The sequence below is a fragment of the Nestor notabilis genome, unplaced genomic scaffold (genome assembly GCF_000696875.1).
Source record: "Nestor notabilis isolate BGI_N333 unplaced genomic scaffold, ASM69687v1 scaffold10422, whole genome shotgun sequence".
NCBI lineage: Eukaryota > Metazoa > Chordata > Aves > Psittaciformes > Psittacidae > Nestor > Nestor notabilis.
Window position 1 is genome coordinate 53,969 of NW_009919722.1, and position 22,939 is coordinate 76,907.

At 35.8% G+C, this 22,939-nt stretch overlaps 1 protein-coding gene across 1 annotated transcript in view; it reads left to right on the plus strand.

The window, feature by feature from the left end:
- The window catches only part of GPR98 (G protein-coupled receptor 98), a gene marked incomplete at its 3' end in the record, with an annotated part of 66,308 nt that overhangs the window by 28,850 nt on the left and 14,519 nt on the right, over window positions 1-22,939 (plus strand). The window contains exons 16-33 of the mRNA XM_010010356.1: window positions 526-649; window positions 1,025-1,291; window positions 3,933-4,059; window positions 4,707-4,924; window positions 6,087-6,830; window positions 7,827-8,200; window positions 10,029-10,205; window positions 11,908-12,088; window positions 12,704-12,906; window positions 13,134-13,263; window positions 14,621-14,701; window positions 16,186-16,325; window positions 16,773-17,382; window positions 18,374-18,589; window positions 19,119-19,334; window positions 20,494-20,738; window positions 20,941-21,122; window positions 21,847-22,658. Of these exons, the coding sequence (XP_010008658.1) occupies window positions 526-649; window positions 1,025-1,291; window positions 3,933-4,059; window positions 4,707-4,924; window positions 6,087-6,830; window positions 7,827-8,200; window positions 10,029-10,205; window positions 11,908-12,088; window positions 12,704-12,906; window positions 13,134-13,263; window positions 14,621-14,701; window positions 16,186-16,325; window positions 16,773-17,382; window positions 18,374-18,589; window positions 19,119-19,334; window positions 20,494-20,738; window positions 20,941-21,122; window positions 21,847-22,658 (5,047 nt within the window). The remainder of the gene's footprint in view (window positions 1-525; window positions 650-1,024; window positions 1,292-3,932; window positions 4,060-4,706; window positions 4,925-6,086; window positions 6,831-7,826; window positions 8,201-10,028; window positions 10,206-11,907; window positions 12,089-12,703; window positions 12,907-13,133; window positions 13,264-14,620; window positions 14,702-16,185; window positions 16,326-16,772; window positions 17,383-18,373; window positions 18,590-19,118; window positions 19,335-20,493; window positions 20,739-20,940; window positions 21,123-21,846; window positions 22,659-22,939) is intronic.

The window sequence follows — 22,939 nt, forward strand, 5'->3', positions numbered from 1 at the left end:
TTGGCTAATACTGAGATTATTTCAGCAAATCATAAAAAAAATGAGAATCCATGCATACCTATAAATAAATAAAGTTAGAAGCAGAGAGTATTTGAATGTGGTTAAATTAAAGAAAAATTCATTTGAATAAAGCCCTTATTTTGGTAGCAGAAATTCTAATTTTTAAAGCTGATATTTTTGAAGTAATATAAGAAAGAATGAGAATAATTAATAATAAATAAATAAAGCTGTGAGAGTAAATTATATGTATCCGAAGGCAGAAACTGCTAGATAACTTCTGGTTCATCTGTAGAACAGTAAAGACCTATTACAAGGACTTACTAAGCAAGGGGATTTATTACAAGGATTTTAGGCTGATGATGATTTCTGTGTTACGGTATGAACTGTCATTTGACACACTTGAGGATTAATAAATAAAAAACAACACTCAGAAATCTCTGGTTTGTTAACTCCCTTAGCTGTTCATTTTAATTGATTCATTGTTTTGTATCTAAGAAATTAAATTGGTGGTACTTTCTCTTTCAGGTACCTGAAGAGATGGAAGTATTCGTCATCAGTTTATTCAATCCTACTGGTGGAGCCAGGCTGGGCAATATAACCAGTGCAATTTTACAAATTACAAGGAATGATGATCCCATTTATTTTGCAGGTTAGATATTACTGTTTTTTTATGTAGAATACATATGCTACCCAAAGAGATTTTATCGACAGACCAGATCATTGAGAAATCCTAATCCCAATGGAACTATTATAAAGCGTTTGTATTTTTGTTGTGTCAAATTTGTATTGTTTCCTTCAGAACCTTCTCCTATTTTATTATTCACTTTGTTGATACTGGGATTTGCTAGGTGGCTAAGTACGACAGTATTCTCTTGTACTCACAAATGTTTCCATGCCTTTTCCACACATGCCTTCTGTTTCACTGAGGAAAAGCATCCTCTTTGGCAGGATTAAGAAGACAGGCCACCACATGCAAGGAGCTCAGGCTTGAACTCATGTAGACCTTTTGCTTGTGTGTTTTCAGAACCGCTGACAGTAAGTGTTAAAGAAGGAAGTGTTGCAGACTTCACAGTCCTAAGGAATGGATCTGTGGACGTCGCTGTTGCTGCACAGTATATTACTGTTAATGGAGATGCAACAGCTGAAGAAGGAGACTTTGTTCCCAGTGGAAAGAGCAGTGTCATTTTGTTTGATGTTGGAGAAAGAGAGCAGAACTTATCTGTGTATATTAATGATGATGATATCCCTGAAACTGATGAAACATTCTATATCTTCCTTTTGAATTCTACAGGTAAAAGTAATGATTTGATGTCTGTTTAGTATTTCTTCTCTTTTCCCCCCCCTGCAATTTTTTTACCAGCTTGGTCTTATCATAAAGCAATATATAAATGCAAAGTATTAATTAATAAGCTTTGCTTCAGTATTACTATACAATTACTGCACACAATGTGTTTGGATTTTCATCTTGAATTGTGTAATTGGAAACAAAAATCAAACGGTATAGCTAAAACCTTTCCTGCAAAAATAACTGGAGTGAAAGTCTCTTTTCAAATGTAAATGCTCCAGATTAGATAGGGGTTTGACTTGATTACAGAAACACAAGTCTAAAGAACGTTAGTATTGCAACAATCTTAAGGAAAGAGCAGTTATTTTAGATTTTTTGTTGTGCTCCAGAGTATACTACATAACTGCCTGATTTTTGTAAAAACAAACATGAGTGCCTTATTATAGAGGAAACCCATGTAAATTGGTCTATTTTATTTTTTGTACTAGTGCAATGTAAGCATGAATTTTTTTCAGTTTGACATTATTGATTTATAAGGCTTAATCTACAGAAAAATATGTGATAAGAATTACCTAATGTAACATGAGTAAAGAATGGTTTTATTATCTTAGAAATAATGTCCTTTTTTTTTTTTTTTTTTTTTTTTCTTTTTTTAAAGTTATCATTTATCAGGGAATGATAGAAAATTATTCAGCACATTCCTATATTTGAAATAGGTATCTTCTGGAAAAAAGATCACTGCTATTTAATATTTACAAGAAAATATAAGTTAAGAAATAGATAACCTTACCTGGGGTTTACCTGCTTAATAAAGACCCTTCCCACCTCTAGTCCTCCCAAATCTTAAGATCGTGGGAGAGTCATGTACAGCCATGTTAGTAAATTCTAATGATAAACTGTCTTTCAGTTGCTATTATTCTGTAGCTGAGAGGTAATAACTGGCTGTGAATGCACTGCGTATCTTTGCAGTGCGAACCAAAACCGAATTGAATAGGCCATCAAAACAATGTATGAGAATTGAGGGGCTGTAATTCAATAAAGCGAAGGAAGACTATTAGAACTAACCATAAAACTATAACTTCACATTAGATTGTGGTGTAGGTTCACAAAGTAAAATACCTACCAGGGATTCAGTTTGCAATTAGGAAATGTAAAATTAGATTTCTTCATTTAGACATGCATACGAAGTGTCTTAGCTCTCATTACATCCTATAATGATCTATAGAGTTCACAGTTAGTGAGACTAAGGGGAGTGCTCGAGGTCACACGAAAGCAGACACCCTGTGGCCTATCTCTGAATTGCTCACAACGATTCACTGATCTCAAACTGCATCTGCCCTAGTCATTGGTAGCAGGCAGACAGAGAATTATAGGGGAATTTTTAGTAATTATTTGAGTATAAAGTAGCTTATCTGTTTGCTGAGGTCAGGTAAAATTCACTCTGGTATCCAAAGTGAACCTTATGGAAATGATTAGACAAAACCATTCTTCTCCCTTTTTAAATTTTATCTTCAGTGATCTCTTTCCACTTTACTAACTTTCTTCATGACCTACGGGTATTTTCTCTTACCACTCTACTGAGAACATATGATGGCTTCCTCCTACCACACTGGTCCTACAAGAATGGGTAGCTCCAAGTTCCCCTTGCCTCTGAAAGGAGGAACATAGAATCATAGAATCAACTAGGTTGGAAAAGACCTTTAAGATCAAGTCCAACCGTTACCCCAGGACTTCCAAGTCCACCACTAAACCAAGTCATTAAGGGCCTCATCTCAGCATTTTTTGAATACTTTCAGGGACGCTGATTCCACCACTTCTCTGGGCAGCCTGTTCCAATATATCATCATGCAGCCTCACTAGAATCACTAAGAATACAGAATGTTTCTATACATGTTCCTGGAAGCAGAAAGAAAAAAATTCTTTCTGTGATCTGTTGCATATATTGGCCTTAGTTGCTACAACCCTTTTGATAATCCTGTTGGACTGTATATACAGGTGTATGAAGTTAAAGCAGTGAACGCATTGTTTACTTTGGAACAAAAGCTAGCCTAATGCTCTTAAACAGGGTAAAAAATGGGATGGAGATGGAGAATAATGTACATCTGTGGACATAGGAAGAGTGTTAGAATGTCCCTATAGTGCTAATACATGCATAAATCCTACTACCTTCCACTCTGCATCACAGGTATTTTATATTTTTTTTCTTTCAGATAGGCTGGGATATAATAGGTTTTAATAAACTCTTAGATATTGTTCTTAGCTTGCATTTAGTTTAACTGCAGTATTTCTATTCTAGGTCTAAAGGAGAGCTGGGATTTCTGAATACGTATATTTTTCTTTTGACTTCACCAATTGTTCAAACATGAAATAGTACCTTCCATACAACCCTTTATGCTCAGAATCTCTGGTCATGTCACATATTTTTTTCCTGTCTTCCTCTTCGCACGAGAGGCTGCTGAAGTACTTTTACTCTGATTTGCCTGTTACCAAGTATCTCAATTACTCATTTTCACTCATGGTTTTTTTCATTGTTCATTTCTTTGTTTGCATAAAAGCAGTTAGTGTGAGACAGAAACACGCTCAGTTTTCAAGTTCCCTCCATTTCTGATTCCAGTTTTGATAAAATTAATCACTCTTCTTTTTTTAGGGGATACTGTTATCTTTAAGGCTGGAGTGGCTACAGTTATTATTGAAGCAAATGATGATCCTAATGGAATTTTCTCATTGGAAACTTTAGAGAAGCCAGTGGAAGAAGGCAAAAGTAACAATTTTTTGTAAGTAACTTTTAAATAATACTTTTGTACTTTTAACTGATGTATGTTGCACTTTATGAATAGTACTTTGATCTAATCCCATGCAAGTTTACTTTGATAAAAATATATTAAAAAAATTACCAAATTTTGGCTTAAATGATTTGTAAACATACTGAAGACATAACATGTACTGTTATCAAGTAGAGTGTGCATACTTAAAGGTATACAGAAATTAATGTTAAAATGTGAAAAATTAGGCTATAGCATAGTTTTGTTATATTCGCAGTAGACTTTAGATACAGAAGAATCTAGATGATTGACCAGAATATAACCAGGACTAACAGAGAAGTAAAAAAACTTTTCAAAATACAGATAGATCTAACTACGTGGTTGTTAATTTCTTTTGGCATCCTACTTTGAAGCCTAAAAATCACTGTACTCCTTCTGTTAGTTTTTGTTAAAGTGCCTGTGGTATACCATGGAAGTAGAATTCTAATTCGAAATTGTGGGCCTTCAAAGATGATTGTGTTATTGGTCATACCTGGTTACCCAGAACATTGTATATTATTTTTCACAGTAAGAAATATTAATGTAATTGTGTTTTCCCTTGTTAAAGAACGCTGGTGCATGCCTGCCAGGATGTTCACTCTTTCTGTGTCATTGAACAGGGTTCTGAGACACAGAGGACACTTTGGCAATGTCTCGTTGACCTGGCAGCTGTTTGATAATGACTCTGCACTGAGGCCAGGAGAAGAGTTCTATGAAACATATGGGACTCTGAGCTTCATAGATGGTGAAGGATCAAAGCCAATAACACTCCATGCTATTTCGGATGGAATTCCTGAGTTCAATGAATTTTATGTTCTGAAGTTGGTGAATGCTTCAGGTATTGTCTTCCATTATCACCATTCCTTTCATATCTGGTAGGAAAGAATTATGTTTAATCAATCAAGAAGAAACCAACCCTGAAAAGAGCTTTGCCTTGAATCATGGCTTGATATCATGTACTATTCTGGTAAGGTTTTAGGGTTTATTTTTCATTTAATCTTTATTTAGACACATGAATACAGTTAATCAGTTCCTGAATTACTGTTATACACATTTTGGTGATCTGGCCTTTAAAAAGGATGCCTTCTGGTGATTTCAGAGATGTAGATCTTCATGTAGTTGAAGACAAAGCAAAGGTATTAGAGGCTATTCATGTGTACCATGATGGAGTTTGGTTGGTCTGTTTGCTTTTTTTCTGAAGTGGGTAAAACACTTAGAGTTGCCACTTCGTATGACTTAAACTACAACTACTACAGGTCTGCTACTGAGCAGGGTTCCAAATCTGCTGAACTCATTCCACCTCAGTACTGTTTATGGTCTACTATCCCAGACAAAACTAAAAATATGTGTTGACCTTTCCTGTAAGTCAAATCCATATGTGTGTACAGAAGATTTCATACTTACGATCAGTAGATCACTGCACACGTTGAAAATAGAGGCTCTATGTTCACATCATGATTTCGTATCATGAATTCTTACTGTGCAGAAAGAGATGACTTGGCAGGATAGCAGGACGTGGCAGCAGTTTTAGTACACAATCTGATTTTGTAAGGTGTCTCTGCTTCTGTTTCAGAGGCAATGGTCCAAATTTTGCGATTCAAAATTTGTGTAATTCTTGGAGTAATATGAGTAATATGAGAACTGAATTTGGCCCCATGTTTGTCGAATAATCAAAGGTAACCTGTCTTACTGACTAATACGGAAAAGTTGGAGGTAATCTTTTTTCAGCTGAAAGGCAAATGTATGTTTTGCTGTTAAAAATTACATTCTGCTTAGTTTTCTATGAAAATTTTCATATAATCTCTTTAAAATGATACAGTTAAATTATATTACTGTTAAATGAGAGCATTTTATATGATTTCAGAGTCTCTTTAAAGAAGATTTAAGTCCTTTTGGAAATGTGTTTTATTAAAAAATCTTAAAGTACTTAGTAACTTTTTTCAGACCGTGTCGTTTGAAACAGACCATTAACTTTTGCTCTTTCAACTTCCATTATATAGGTGGATCTCCTGGTCCTGGTGGTCAGTTATCTGAAACAAACCTTGCTGTAACTGTGATGATCCCGTTCAATGATGACCCTTTTGGAGTCTTTGTTATAGATCCCGAGAGCCAGGACAGAGAGATAGTGGAAGATGTTCTTTCTGAAGATGATCTTTCCTATATTACAAACTTCACCATCTGGAGACAGCAAGGCACCTTCGGCGTTGTCCGTTTAGGTTGGGAAATACTGTCTAGTACATTCCAAGCTGGACTGCCATCAATGGTAGACTTCTTGTTGCTGGGATCATTTCCAAGTTCAGTACAATCTCAGCCCCACATGAGGCGTCACCACAGTGGAACAGATGCTTTGTATTTCAGTGGAAAAGAGGATTCATTTGGGATTATTGGTCCAGAATACCTGTACAATGGAAATACTGCAGTAACCAATTTTACATTTTCAGCATGGTTAATTCCTAACTTCAGTACTGATGGTTATGTAGTTGAAAAGGATGATGATAATGGGACCTTATATTATGGTGTGAAAATACAGACAAATGATTCTCATGTTTCTGTAGTGCTTCATTATACAGCATTAGGATCCAATATGACATACATGGCTAAAGCAGCAGTCCTGAAATATCTGGATGAAAATACTTGGCTTCACCTTCTGATTACTCTGGATGAAAGTATAATTGAATTTTACATGGATGGAATTCCCATTTTGGGAGGATTGAAGAGTCTTAAAGGAGAAGCAATTGCTGATGGTGAGCCAATAGCCTGCATTATTTTTTACTTATGTAAATTTGTGCAATGGATAGAAGAGCCTAGCTCCTCTACAAGTGTATGCAAGATACTGAAATTATTATATCTGATTAGTTAATTGAATGGATAGAAAATTCTGATGATTTTCAAAAAGCATATGGAAATTAGAGCTGAGAAAGTTCACAAAAATTCAGAATGGTAACAAAGCTTGGATTGCAATAATCTAAAAATAAACTAATAATTTATAATTATATTTATATATGTATGCTTATCATGTATACATTCAGTTATATATGTTTTGCAGTTAATAATTTCCTTAAGATTTACAGCACTGTAGCTGCAAACAGACTTTCTTCCTCTTGGATTCTGGAAAGAATAGTTATCTATGTGTTTTAGCACAATACGAAAGAGTATGAGCTACCAGCTTATTATGTATGTGGAAAAGGCAGCTGAGATCGTATGATTTGCTGAGTAGGATCATTTTTTGGAGACAGAGAAATATTAATACTATTGTAAAAATGTTTTGGAATTTGGGATACATTTCTGAAGTCTGTATTCCCAGTGCACTAGAGGAAAAGCATGTCTGGAAGTATCATCAGAATGGGTCCACTGTCCTAGTAGAGAGAGAAAAAGTGGGGTCTGTTTAGCAAAACAAAAGCTGAGAGGAGTTGCAGTTGTGCTCTGCAAATCTCCAATGGAAAGAGAAGTTCCCAAGCCCTATTAAATTAAGGGATGGTGACAACATGCTGATAGAACTAGTAGATTGAAAACCGTGAACAGTGTAGGGTGGAATTGTTTGACCTGTGATAACCAACCTATAACACTGAGATGAGGCTCAAGGAACCCCCTGGTTTTGCACATTTCAAGATCAACAGGACTCCTAATCCAGGGTTAACAAACAGTTTATCATGATTTTTAACAATTGCAGCTATTCAGCCACAGATTTATTGCTTTGCAGAAATACAGTAACATGAGGAAAATTGGAATTTCCTTTTCAGGTCCAGGAACAGTGAGAATTGGAGCAGGAATCAATGGCAGCAGTAGGTACACAGGGCTAATGCAGGATGTAAGGCTTTACGAGCGTAAACTGACACGAGCAGAGATTTATGAACTCCATGCAACTCCTGCAAAGAGTGATGTCCACCCTGTCTCTGGGTATTTGGAGTATCAGCAAGGAGAGACCAACAAATCATTCATTGTGTCTGCAAAGGATGACAAAGAGGAAGAAGGAGAGGAGTTATTCATCCTAAAGCTCATTTCTGTGCGTGGCGGAGCCCGAATTTCACAAGAAAATACCACAGCAAGATTAAGAATACAGAAAAGTGATAATGCTAATGGTTTATTTGGCTTCACTGGAGCATGTATTCCTGAGGTAATGTGTTTGTAAGGAAGATTATAGGTGAAGTTTTGGACACAAAAATCAATGACAAGACCAATTGGCCTGCATGGGCCCTTGATTTCACATTGTTAGGTTTTTGTAGTTAAGCAAAGTTTTTCCAGAATATGGAAATGTCTCAGTTCTGTTACTACAGTCTCTGTCTCACTGGCATTTACAATATAATTTTTAAAAATCCCCTCAAATTATTTTTGTTAAGGAAATTGATCTTATAGCATAAACTGAAGTCTAAGGCTTAAGTTTTTCTAGAAGAATATTTTTTGCTTTGCTTCTGTTACATCTGAGACTGGCCTACCAATTAAAATATAAGATTTTCTTTCTTGGAGAATGGATTATTACAAATATTTTTATTTTGTATTTCTGTGTTACATGATGTGTTTGAAAGGCCTTTACCACAGGTCATGCAATGTCAAGATGTGATGTATTTTTCCACATCGTTTGCTGTCATAAGTTAGAAGGTATAAATTGCATATGTTTGGTGTGAATTCAGTTGAAGCTGGCTGTGAATTGCTTATTTTTTTAAACATTAAAGTTTTCTTTGATAATAGCCACCATATGTGCAATTTACAAACTTCCTACTATTTTGGGAAGGATTGCAATAAACATAATTTTTTACTTTAATCAATTATAAGGATGAAAGACATGATACCTGTTTCTGTTGGTATTGGATTATTTTGGAAGACAAATTTCAGAATAGTTTCCAATTTGGGAACTCTCCTGACTTTTTAATTACATTCTTTCTAACTGCAGTGCTTATGATACATTTGAAAGTAACCATCTTGCCAGAGTGATACTGGCTTTCAATTTGGTTCAGTTTGCTTTCTGCTTGCCTACCATATGCTATGATAATAGATTCCTTCAGTTTCAAATGCCACTGATAATACTGTGATGCCACAGATCATCAACTGACCGTGAAGCAAAATTAAAAATTTATATGGCATGTTAATTGTTTTGCACTTATCTGACTTCCATTTCACCAGGGAAGTACCAGAGCTCTCAGTGATCGTGCAGATACACAGTGTTGGTTTATCCATAGTTTAATTGCTTTATGTGTATATCTGTCTCCTAGGCAGCTGAAGGCATGTGCAGCGTCTGCACTGTGTTATACAGGAGCTCCAAAGTGTATTTGCCTGCCCAGCAATTTTCAAATAAAATTATTTTCCATTTTAATTCTATGATCACAATTTTCTAAAACATATGGTCAGTGTCAATCCCTATTTTATTCCAAATACATGAAGCTGTGAACATTGGAGTCATGTTCTTTGTGAACTTCCTACTGTAGCACAGAAAATTTTTCAAAGTTTTTCCTGAGTGACGTAATATAGTGTAATCTTAATGTCTGCCTTTTTTTTCTTTCTTTTTTTTTTCTTCCCCGTAGTGTTTCTAGTTTGGGAAAGGGGGAATCCAAACTTTTCTTTAAATTATTGCTAGTGAAAATTAAAATAATTGACATTAATATAAAATTATAGTTTCAGTTGCTTTTGTCATGTATATTTTAAGCATTCCGATCATCTTTGACATCTAGTTTGGGGGAAAAGGTTGTGTTTAAAGCAAACAACAGTGCATAGTTGCTGGTTTATCTTTGTAGTCCTCAGGGAGATACTAGAAGCTGTTGCAAATTCCACTAAGGTTGTTCTGACCACCATCAAGTTCAGTTTCAGCTTCCTGCCATTCCTAAAGTGCTGAAACTAACATGACAACAATATTCTACCTGAACATTTGACTAGGACTACAGGATTCCATGTTTTGTGTCTATTACTTTGATTGACAATAAAAAACCTTTCAATTTCTTGCTTTCTTCCAGACTGCTGATGAGGGTTCCACTATATCCTGTGTCGTGGAGCGTACAAGGGGAGCCCTAGACTATGTGTATATAAATTACATTATCTCGCAAGTTGATTCCACTGGCATTAATTACCATGTTACCGATTTTTCTAACAGCAGTGGCACTATCACATTTCATCCCTGGCAGAGATCAGAGGTAAACCCTACCTTCCTATTAACTATTCATTCTGTCCTTTGCAAACCTGCTGGAAAACACCTTCTGAGGATGCTTGACAGCTTTTGATACCAGAGAGTGTTTTCTTCACATGGCTTTTCTTGTGCTTTGCAGGTTTTTTCGTTCCTGACAACTGATAAGTGATATACTAGATGCTTATAGATCTGTGTATATCTGTGTGGATCTCAGTGCAGGGGTCACCATGTGTTTGAATGCACATAATATATAAAATACGTTTACAAATATGTGTATGTTAGATTTATGTATATCTATTTGTGTACTTGAAGTGTAGATAGTCCTGGGCTGAAATAATGGATCCAGCTACTTTTGAAACTGGAAAATTATCAGGTTTTGTTCTGAGTTTTGAAACTTGGATTTATCTCCGCGTCAATTAGATTTATTTCCAAATCAATAGACAGCAGCAAAGTTCACTGCTGTAATCGAGTGTCTTGCAACCACTGTTGGCCATGTTCTTTCCCTTTTGCTTAATCTGTTTCTATGAATTCAGTCCTGACCCACAGCACAGGAATTTCACATTTATTTGAAGAAGAGACGTGTGACCACAATACTGTAGAAAGTGAATATGTGTTTTCTATTAGTGCTTGTTTGGCCTTCATTTCACTTTTAACACTACACTGAAGTCAGTATGCACTGACTTGGCAACGTTAGAAAGGATCCAGGTGGCTGTGTAAGAACTGTGGATCTGGTCCCAGTTAAACAATGCAAGTGGTTAGAGTTTGGAAAAAGCTTGTGATGTCCGAAAAGAGTTTGTTCATGTCACTGTTCATTCAGGTTTAATTCTCCATTGAATCATATTACTGCATTGCATACAGTCATATAAAGCAACAATTTTGAGAGGTTTTCTAGTCTGGCATGAATGAGGCTGCCTTATTCTATCTAGTGACAGAAAAAGGCTGGTATACGCTCTTGCTCTGCTGCTATGTGCTCCAATCTATTGCCTCCCTATGGAAGACTTAATGGGCATGGTCCTAACGAACAAACTGGGAGCACTTGCTCGTCAGATAGGATATCTTAAGAGATTTTCCACTGATGTTTGTAAGCTTCTTCTAAGCTACATATTTCTAAATGTGGTCAGCTATTTAACCTTTTTCTTCTGCAAGTTTGTCTACTTATGTCACAATATATAGAAAGCTGAAATTATCTGAGGTAAACATGCTAGCCTGTGTGGAGCACGATACGTTATTTAATAGTATGATCTGCAATCTCAAGGTGGAATAAAAAGCTTGCTTTACCTTCTCTCTAAACTGGATTAATCACTCTAATGTCTCTACAGAAGCACAGTTGCCTCATGATTTTGAAATTATCAAATATATCATTTTCAATATACCTAATTTAAACTATGCTTATGTTAAGGCAGATAATAAATAATTGCTTGCTTGGCTATGTGTTTATGTAATTTGAGGCACATAAGATAATACACTTTCCATCTCTGGTAGCTTGGTAAAGTTGTTTTTGAAATGGATATTCTAAACATAAAATATTATCCTAGAAGTAAGGTTAAGTTATGTGGAAAGCAAAATTGTGGTCTACGTTACTATCAGAACTACACAGCAGATACAGCTGACTACATAATCAAAGAATTTTATGAGTTAAACAGGGTCATGAAACTCGTAAGTTTGTATGTCGCATGATTTGATTTCTCCATGGTTTGGTCCTTCTCTAGGTCTTAAACTTGCATGTTATTGATGATGACATTCCGGAGCTAAATGAATATTTCCGTGTGACGTTAGTCTCTGCAGTGTCTGGAGATGGAAAACTAGGTTCAACTCCTACCAGTGGAGCAAGTATAGATCCAGAAAAGGAAACTACTGATATCAGCATCAAAGCCAGTGACCACCCCTATGGTAACAGTGATGGAGATAATTCAGTGTTGTTGCAGATAACTGTATAGTTCCAGCTCAACAGATAAAAACTTTGCTTAGCTTTGATAATTGAGGAAGCAGTGCCACGTATTCCACTTTAGCTAATTTGAGAGTAGTTCATGATTTTGATACAAAAGTGACAGCTGAGTTTTTTATTCTTGAGAATATTACAAAAAAGCATCAAAGCTTCCCAGATCAAACAGGCGATGATTCCCTCTGAGAGCAAATAATGGTTGTATGTAGTTGATCCTGTGCAAGTTTTACTCACGTAGGAATTCCTGATGAGGAAGGACATTTCTGAATGTTTATTATGGCAGTAAGTACCCAATACTATGACATACTGAGGCTCCTTTGGGAAGACCTGGATTTCTTATTGTGCTGTGACTTTGTCAAAACTGATACGGATATTAGTAAGAGAGGGGAAGGTGCACAGCACATCCCTGGAAATAACATGATTGAGTCCTAAGGGCATATCAATAATTGGGTTTTAATTTCAGAAATATTAATATAAATATTACAAATAATTTGCTTTCCATTTATAATCCTAATTTGAATTTGGTGCAAGAAGCCATGTAAATAGTACTTCTTGTCTGCCAGGTCTACTGCAGTTCTCAGTGGGGCCACCTCCTCAGCCAGGTGATGAAATGATTCTGCCAGCTTCTGCTGTGCCCCATATCACTGTTAAAGAAGAAGTTGGACACATCAGATTACTGGTAGTTCGTGCACAAGGCCTTCTTGGAACAGTTCTGGTGGAATACAGAACAGTGCCGCTTACAGCTTTCAGTCCTAAAGATTATCAGGTATGGCCATTTCCAAGGTCTGTAATTATGTTAGAATTTAATTAGATTTATTTGTGAATTTAGATGCCTTTTTCTCATAACAAAAGATTCAGGAGATTTTTAAAAAGCTTAGTTGAAAAAAAGTAAGTATTTTGACAAAGGCAAACAAAATCAAGTTTCTGTTTCTTTTTTCATATGGATGAAAACATTAGACTTGAACAAAAATGTGAATAGCTTTCATATTGCAGGCAGTTGTTGGCACATTGGAATTTCAGCCAGGAGAAAGATACAAGTACATTACTGTTAACATCACTGATAATGCTATTCCTGAATTAGAAAAAACTTTTAAAGTGGAACTACTGAACCCAGAGGGAGGAGGTAAGGCACATACATCAATCCATTGGTTGTATTTTCATGACCTCTACTCATCTACGGAAATCTTACGTCTCTTAGATTTCCTATTTCCATGTTATTTCTAAAGATAAGCAAACATCCCCATATCACCCCGATAACTGTAATTTTTCTTAAGTAAAAACTGTTGTTCAGATGATTTGTTAATCATTCCTGCAAACCACCAGATCCTAAAGAAAGTGTACTATTACTATGGACTCAGTCATTTAAAGGCAGTTGCTGCTTTCACATTACATAGTTTCATGATTGGTAATGAGAATTAAAATAATGTAAAAAATATATTAATTTCAATTTTTTAAAAAATTGTCAATATTTATAAAATATTTGAGGCTAAACAGCCAAAATGGGTTTTTTATCTGCCACTGAGTGGCAGAGGAATTGGGTAGACTGGCTCATAATTTATTCAACTGGATCATAGTGGTAGGGTGCTGTGGGTGTTGAGAGACCTACTAGAAAGTTTAGCTGAGCTTCAGATGTTGCTGCTAGCTTAGTGGAAGAACAAGAAAAATGCATTTTTCTTGTACACAGTGGAAATCCTGGTGTTACATGGGATGGCAACCATCAGTGCTCCTGCCACAGAAAACCACTCTGTCCCTACACAATTTGTTTCTGTTGGAGAAAATTTTTAAGGGAGATTGTAAAGCTGGTTGGAGGAAAAAAGTATTAGAAACTTTGGCAGCCATAAAGCAACTCTTTAACGGATGGGTTTTTTTCAGCAATCCAGAAATGCAAGTGTGATGCCTTCTGGAAAGTTTTGTCATACTACCTTTAGTGTCTATGGTGCAACATGGCACTATGGTGCAATGCTGTGATTCTTTTGATTTTGAGACCTATCATGGATGGGGACTTTCTGGTTGAATTGTTGTTTTGTTAATAAAACTTTTCAATTTTTTTTTTTTTGTCAGAAAAACTACAGCTAACTTCAGTTGTTCACTAGGTAGATACCTCCTTAACACAAACCCCCTTTTTGGCCTTTCCAAGACAATTGCATGACAGACCTCATTTAGGAGTGAGAAAAGGGAAATACAAAAAGGAGACACAAAAACCAAAAGAAAGCAAAGAGAAAACAGAGGTGTATGTGGGTTTTTTTCCTTCTGACCTTCCATTGCTATATCCAATGTTATGAATTAAATGAGGTGGCATACCCAATAATTTTTCTGGCTTTTATCAGGACTCCTGTATACTTTTATATCCAAAATTGATGCCTTCCTAGAATACTTTCCTCTCTTTTTGTATTGTCTAGAAATGTTTAAATTACTTTCTGCTTTCTCTTTATTTATAAATGTATATATGTGTATATATCTGTATGTCTGTCATCTTAAAGTTGCTGAGCTCTTTAGAAATGATGGCAGTGGTAGTGGTGATGGGAACATGGATTTCTTCCTTCCAACTGTCCATCAACATGGTAAGCATTTTCAATTAATCCTGGGTTTTATTGCTAATTGTAATATCCCTTACAAATTACTACATTGACACAACTTGTCGTAGTGCTACTGTGACACCTACTTACAGCTACAGGTGATTAATTTAGATTTGTCATAAAGTTCTGTCAAAATATTCTTTTCCATTTTAATTTAGGCATAATTTCAATAGCGGTCAGTATCTAGTGTAGCACAGAAAATAACAGCTTCTATACCATCAAAACTATATTGTTGTAAAACACAATATGCTAACTCCAGAAGTACAATTTGCAGAATTAATTCTGTTTGAAAATTGTCAAGTTTTCTGGAGAGCAAGAAACAAAAAAGCAGACACTTTTTAAATTGAAGGTAATTAAAAAACTACCTGATTGTATGCTTTGGTGTGTGCTTTCTGTTACTTTTATTTTCTGCATGTCAAAAATACTCTTAAAGTAAGCTGTCTTAGATATTTTAAGGAATGTTTTGATTATTTTTTATTTCTTCTCTTTAAGTTTGTATTTATGTCAGACATGCAGAATAAAAGATACTTCATGTGGAAATAACATAAAATCTGAGGGAAAATCCTAATCATATGCAACTTCAGATTAAACCCTACAGAGCTGAAGATGGAATATGAGCAACCATTATCCAAATTTATTTCTCTGTGATGGCCTGATTTTCAATTTTATTTGTAACTGCAATAAATTTCAGTTTGAATTTGAAGCAAGTCTGTGGTTTAGCAACTTTCTGGAGCTTCTTGGGTTTTTTTTCATGAAATCTTAGAATCGTTTATGTTGGAAAAGACTATTAAGATCAAGTCCAACCTACATAACCCTGCCAAGTCCACGACCAAGCAATGTCCTTAAGTGCCACATCTACACATGTTTTAAATACCTCCAGTGCTGATGACTCCACCAGTCCCCTGGGCAGCCTGTTCCAATGCCCAAATACCCTTTCTATTTGAAGTGCTGTTTCCCTTTTCCTTGTTTCCAAAAAAGATTATAAGTGCCAGGGTCTTTCTCTGAGCAGCAATTTATCTAACTCAAGACAATATTTTTTAGTAGTGGGATTTACAGGACTTGGGTTTTTATTTTGTTTTCCATTCCAGCTTATGTTAGGATGGCACCTGCATTCATCTGGTCTATCTGCTTACACTGTGTCTTACAATGTAACTCCCCACCATCCTAAATTCTGCTTCATTTTCATTCATTAAACCTAGTCCTCCCTTAAAATATTCATATTTGTTATATTATTGCTTGCACAGTTCCATAGAACTATGGAACTAAACAGGACAGCATTACAGAAGGTCAGTTCTTTATCCATGTGCATAGTTATCATGCATTAAAAAAAAACCAAAGGTAAAACATCACAGATACTCCAGTCATACTCTTCTGTGTAGTTTTTTTTGCAACGTATTTCTTTAGCTGTTTACTTTCATGTAAGAAAAGATGCTAGAAAAAATAACCTTTTTGGAACTTGCACTTAACAGCTAGCTTGGGGATTGCGTCACACATCCTTGTGACTATTGACGCTTCTGATGATGCGCATGGTGTGTTTGAGTTCAGTACTGAGTCACTCTCAGTGAATGGAACTGAGCCTGAAGATGGAGATAGCAATATTGTGCTGCAGGTTAGAAAGCTTTGAGTTTTACATTGCTGTGCAATCCTCTTCTGTCTGTTTTTACTGAGTGTTCTGTGATCTTTTTGCTATGAGTCTATAGGGTTTATAACTACTTTATCATGCACTTTTTTTTTTTTGCCATTCCATACTGAGTTTTCTAATGTTCATCATTCAGCTTGAAGATAAAATGATGTTATAATAATATCCAAAAATTTAAAATTACTTCTATGCCTCAAAATTACATTTGAGGCATTACTACCATAAGTAATACCTCATCTTGATGTACAGTGTTGGTGATGCAAAAAAACAGCAGTAATAAAGATTACACTGCTTATTTAAAACACAAATTTATTTTTAAGCCATCATGTCAATGTCTTTGCTTAATTCTATCTCATAATTTTATGTTTCTTTTTCTCACAGAACAAAAATATGCAGATCTTTATATTTTTCTCTTAGGTTGTAAGAACTCATGGGGCCTTGTCTCAGGTGACACTGCATTGGATCATAGACTGTGATCTTACCAAAGACCTCATCTCTACACATGGGAATGTAACATTTGATGTTGGCCAAGGGAGAGCAAATATTACAGTACAGGTTTCTCCCGATGAAGTTCCTGAATTGGATAAGATGTTTTCAGTTTTGATCGTCAATGTGTCCAGTGGTCGTCTTGGAAATCACACTAATGCCACATTAACTGTTTTAGCTAATGATGATCCGTATGGAGTCTTCATCTTTTCTGAGCGAAACAGACCAATAAAAGTTGAAGAAGAAACAAGAAATATCCCCCTGACAGTAGTAAGGCATGGTGGTCTCCTCGGCACAGTGATGGTAACATACAGGACAATGGGCGATGATGAAAAGCCCCCCTTTCTTCCACCTGATGTTGTTAGAGCAATAGAGGGAGAAGATTACACACCTATCACAGGCTACACGGTCTTTGCAGCTGATGAAAGTGAGGCCACAATATATTTGCCTATTTTGGATGATGATGATCCTGAGAGGTCAGAGTCTGTTTTTGTGGAGCTAAGCAGTATTGTTTTGATTGAGAAAGTGCAGGATCGGCCAAGTAAGTATCTTATATATGTAAAACCTACAATTTAAATATGAAGGGTAGTATTTATATTTAACCAGATAAAATGCAGCAAGTTAAATGATAAACCTTTTACCTCTGCCAAACTCTGTATAGTTAAGAAATCTCCAAGTTACCTTCCATGTGTGCTGTTGGCTTGTAGCACAGTATTTTTACAGGGATGGATGAGCATATCTTTATCCCTTTTGTATTGCCTTATCCAAGGTTTTTCGGGCCAAATATGTTACAGTATTGATTTTGTGCACTAATGTCTGTACAGCTAGTGTATTTCTGTGAAGTTCAGTATTAGGGAACACGTAAGCTTGTTTTGCTTATTGAAAGCTAAAATAGTCATTTTAAAATAAAGCGATACAGAATTACAGCCTCATGTTACTTTTTTAGTGTAGAGAATGTTTGCTTCATCTCTCATTCAGATAAATGCAGGTCATTACAGCCTGATTTGCACTTCAAAACTTCTTGGCATATCTAATTGCTGCCCCACCCTAGAAAATATTGATATTAAGGAAAACTTCGAATATAATTCTGCTGGGAGGTTGAAATCTTATTTATATTTCATCATAGCAAATGTAAAAATGAAATTCTTCTGAACTGTATGATCTTGCTACTGGCTTTATGGTCAAATAGATAAACAAATTACTTGACAGTACCTCACCTCTTCAAAAAAAATTATGGCTTTTAAAAGCCATAACTGCCTGCCTTCCACAGCCTACCTTCCACTGCCTGCCTTTGACAGGAGGGTAAAATAATAAGTTACTACAAATGGGGATTTTTCTGCCAAAATGTATTTCAAATACCAAAAGTATGTTGGTGCAGTGAGTAGTTATACTTTGTCCAATTCTAAAAAAGGCAATTTTGTTGAAAGCTAGTAGCGACTAACCGTTAAACTTACATGTATGTCTGTCAACTCTAAAGCCATAGATAGCAGGCATCTTGGGCACCTCCTCACTAAGTTTTCTTTATGTTTCAGTTATAAATTCTCCTCGACTTGGATTAGTGGATGAGACAATAGCACATGTAATTATCAATGCCAATGATGATGCTTTTGGAACACTTCAGCTTTCAGCTTCAACTGTGCGAGTTGCTGAAAATTATGTTGGACCAATCATTAACGTGACCAGGACTGGGGGAATATTTTCAGATGTTTCTGTGAAATTTAAAGCCATGCCAATAACTGCAACAGCTGGTGAGTGATCAGAATAGCAGAAGCATGCAGTATACACTAACTTGGAAAGAGCATGCTGTATGCTTTGAGAAGTCAAAGCAAACAAGTATGTATTGAATGCACTATTGTATAACAAGTACAAAAGAAAAAGAATTATTGAGACATTTACTGACTGTGCTTAGCAAATAAGAATCCTATGGGAGAGATCATGCATCAGCTTCTAGAAAACTCTGAGGCATCACTGAAGAATCTAGGAAGTGAAATGAATGAAGTAATTGTGGTGTTTATTTCCCTAGTTGCCTACCACCTTGCAAAAAAAAAAAAAAAAAAAAAGAAAAAAACCCCCTGACCTAGTATGTGCTACTGTTTAGTCCTGTGTACTTACTTAAACCCACCATGCAATGTTTAGGAAAACAATTTAGGAATGCATGTGTCAGAAGGAGAAAGAGAGAAGGTAAGTGTTACTGATGATGTTCAATACGCTGAACCATAATGCATTGATATTCTCTGTTTTTTGTTGCTTTGGGTTTTTTTTAATCTACAAATCTAGGTGAGGACTACAGTGTAGCCTCATCAGATGTTGTCTTACTCGAAGGGGAAACAAGTAAAGCTGTGCCAATTTATATAATTAATGATATCAGTCCTGAAGTTGAGGAGTCATTCTATGTTCAGCTACTGAATCAAACAACAGGAGGAGCCTTGCTTGGATCTTTGACGAGGGCAATCATAACTATTGAGGCTTCTGATGACCCATTTGGATCCTTTGGTAAATGAGTCTTATTTGCATATTTTCATATTTTTACTGCAGATTTTTGCGTGAGCTGTTACTGGGCAACTGAATAAAAACTTTCAAAAGACAAAGAGGAAGCCTGAATGATTACAGTAAAGGAAAAGATAAGATAAACTAAATTAAAGCATACAATGAGGGAGTAATAGTGCTTTAATACAACAACAAAAGTAGTATTAGGTCAGCTGATATAGAGAGATTTTGGAATCTTTTAATAGAAGTAGATGGATTTTTAGTTTACTTTTTTATTTTTTATCTAAGAAGTGCTGCGTTTCTTCAATAGGTTTAAGCCAAAATCTGCATTGTAATATCCATTGCTTAAATATGTTGATATCTTTGTTTTACTAGATAATCAGCCAAAGCAGATTTAAAAATCTGGGGACATTGTAAAATATAAAGAGAAATTCAATTACATTTTCTTTTTTTTTCTGTCAAGTACTTTAGTTTTTCTTTTGTCTTTTATTATCAATAAAATTAATTGTGTATACATTCCAAAACTTGTTTCATTACACAGGTTTTGAGAAGGGTTTTGGTGATTTCCAAAATTTAATGATATATCAGAAATTTATCATTTTTGTTTATTCTTTGGGGGTTTTTTTCTGTGTATTTTTTCCTGCCTTTTCCTTTGGCTTACATTTTTATTCCTTTGATACCCTACTTAGTTCTTCTTGTTCCATTTTGTCCAGTAGAAAATGGTAGGGGGAAGAAAATTGTCAGAACAAAATAATTCCAGATGGATAATAAATTAACTTAATTCATAAAAACTGAAAGTTTTTCAGATGGAACTGAAAGAATTTCAGATGGAACATCTTAACTTATTTCTTCAGTAAGTGACATGACAGCTGCTAAAGAATAATTACGAAATTGTCTTCTAAGAGTTTAGAGGCTCGTGGTTAGCCTCAAAGAATGAGTATGCTGGAATAAACTTCCTGGATGAGGTCTTAATTTTCATGCTAATTTCCTCTGTATCTGAAAATATTAGTACTGAAAGTTTGCTTTTAAGTTTAAACCTGGCTAAAAGTGATTACCTGTGCAAGTAAACGCAACCAAGTGAAGTAAAACTGTGTACTTCAGGACCTGTTATATTTACTTTCATTTTCATTGTTATTGAAATACATCTCTCTGTGCTGTGCTTCAGTATTTCAGATGACCAAATTCACTGTAGAGGAGCCTGAATTTGGATCAGTAACCATAAATCTGCCAATAATCCGCAATGCTGGGACTCTGGGTAATGTTACAATTCAGTGGGTTGCTACCATTAATGGACATCCTGCTGATGAGGACTTGCAGGTCACCTTGGGTAATATTACTTTTGCCCCTGGGGAAGCCATTCAGATGTTGCTGCTGGAAATCCTGGCTGATGATGTTCCAGAAATAGAAGAAGTAAGTAAAGCAGTTTATCGTCCTTCTTGAATAGTATTAGAGTTTTAACTTGTAATAGAGATGTGTGCAAACAAAGGCAAGGAATGTTCTGGCAGGAAGGTGCAAGAAGTTCAGATATTACTTTGTTTGTGATTATTGTTAGAAATACCTAAAATTGTTTAGCTGCATTATTTCTTTTTCTTTTTTTTGTTTTCTTTTTGAGATTGTCCATGTAGAATTAACTCAGGCTTCCAATGGTGGTGCTATTGGGTTAGATGGCGTGGCAAATATTATAATACCTGCCAATGATAATCCTTATGGCACAGTTTTCTTTCATCAATCCTTATATCGAATTCAGGAGCCACTAGAAAGAAAAATGCTTGCAAATATAACAGTCAGGCGAAGGTTTGTATAATGTTTGATTTATTCATATCTATTATTTTTTCCTTTTTTTGTCTTGGCTATAATTTCAAATGTCATGCTCCTCTTGTATAAGTATTTGTATCAATCTGTTGATCTGCCAGCTCAATATTTTTACGTCATATACATTGTTTTAGAGCTAAATGTCAGCTTATTAGAAATGTACATAAAGTACTAAAATGTAATATACATTGTAATGCACACTGTAAACATAATGTACACAGCTTACTTGAAGTTTCATTTTGTCTCTTTGATCATCAAATAATTTAAAGCTGCACAACAGCCTGCTCCAGTCATTTTAACTGGAGGACAAAGTGGTCAATGCTTATGGGATGGAAAGAAACAAAAAAAGGAAAACAGGTTTTATGCATGTGATATGATATCCTGAGGATACCTAGGAGGAAAGATGACAAGGTTGAATAGCACAGACTTGTCGTTCCTAGCCAGCCCTAGAAGACTAAATTAATTCCTAGAAACAATGTTTGCAAACACTCAATTTTAACAGGTTGCTACCCAAGCTAAAGATAATCAAACTTGCTATCCACAAAAATTTCCTTTCAGGGGAAATCCATTTTAATTAGCTATTTGGAACCTTTCAGCAATTCTGAAAGGGCCAGTCAATTTTGTTCACTTTTGTTTTTAACCCAGAAGCAGAATATTAGACATAATTCATCAACTAACATTATTTTCTTATTTTAATGTCTTCTAGTGGGGGCAGGTTTGGTCAGCTGCAGATATTTTACAGCACTTCTGAGATTGATGTCGTAGCTCTTGCCATTGAGCAAGGTCAGGATATCCTGACCTGTTATGATTCTCCTGTACAAGGAATTCCTGACCAACCATCCAAGACCAGAGTGAATGTGTCAGCAGCAAGTGACCCGCTGTATGCCTGTGCAACTCAGTGCCTAAAAGAACAAGCTTGTTCAGCCTTTACATTTTCCAGTGCCTCTGAGATTCCTCTTTGCCTTTGGCTGACATCGGAGATCAGCCCATTAACTAACACTTCAGGATTCTGGACCTACAGGAAAAACACCACCAGTGCATCTGCTCTCTTTAGCACACAAGCCATTGCTGGTAGTGATTATGAATCCATTACAAGACAGTGGGCCATAATGGAGGAAGGGGAAGAGTTTGCAAATCTCACAGTTACCATACTGCCTGACAATCTGCCAGAGTTGGATGAGAAATTCACTATATTCCTATTGAAAGTTGAGCTAATGAACATCTCAGCCAGCTTAAAAAATCAACCAACTATAGGACAGCCAAATACTTCCACTGTTATCATAATGATGAATGGGGATGCGTTTGGAGTATTTAAGATCTACAGCATAAGTCCCAATGCAATAGAGAAAGGTCTGTATATTGAAGTAGAAGAACGCCCTCAGGCCAGCGTGCAGCTAATGATACATAGGACAGAAGGCAGCCTGGGACAGGTGACAGTGGAATGGCGTGTGGTTGGTGGAACTGCTACCCCAGACTTGGATTTTATAGGTGTTGGTGAGATTCTGGCATTTGCTGAAGGTGAGGCAAGGTTTTGCACTAGCTTCTGTTTGATAAAACTGAAGAAAAGCAAAAAGAACTGATAGGCACTCAGTCCTATGAATAGTTTGATAAGTGATGACTTATTCTTAGGCTAAACCTCCCTAAATGCCCAGAGTACCTATTCAAAAGAATCTAGTTCACTAGCTACACAGTGGTAGTTCAATTAAAAAAACAAAAAAAGAAAAAGATGAAAAGCATGAATATATGGGTTTTTAAGAAATATTGCAGAGTGCATTATAAAGATTACCTTTTTACCAGAT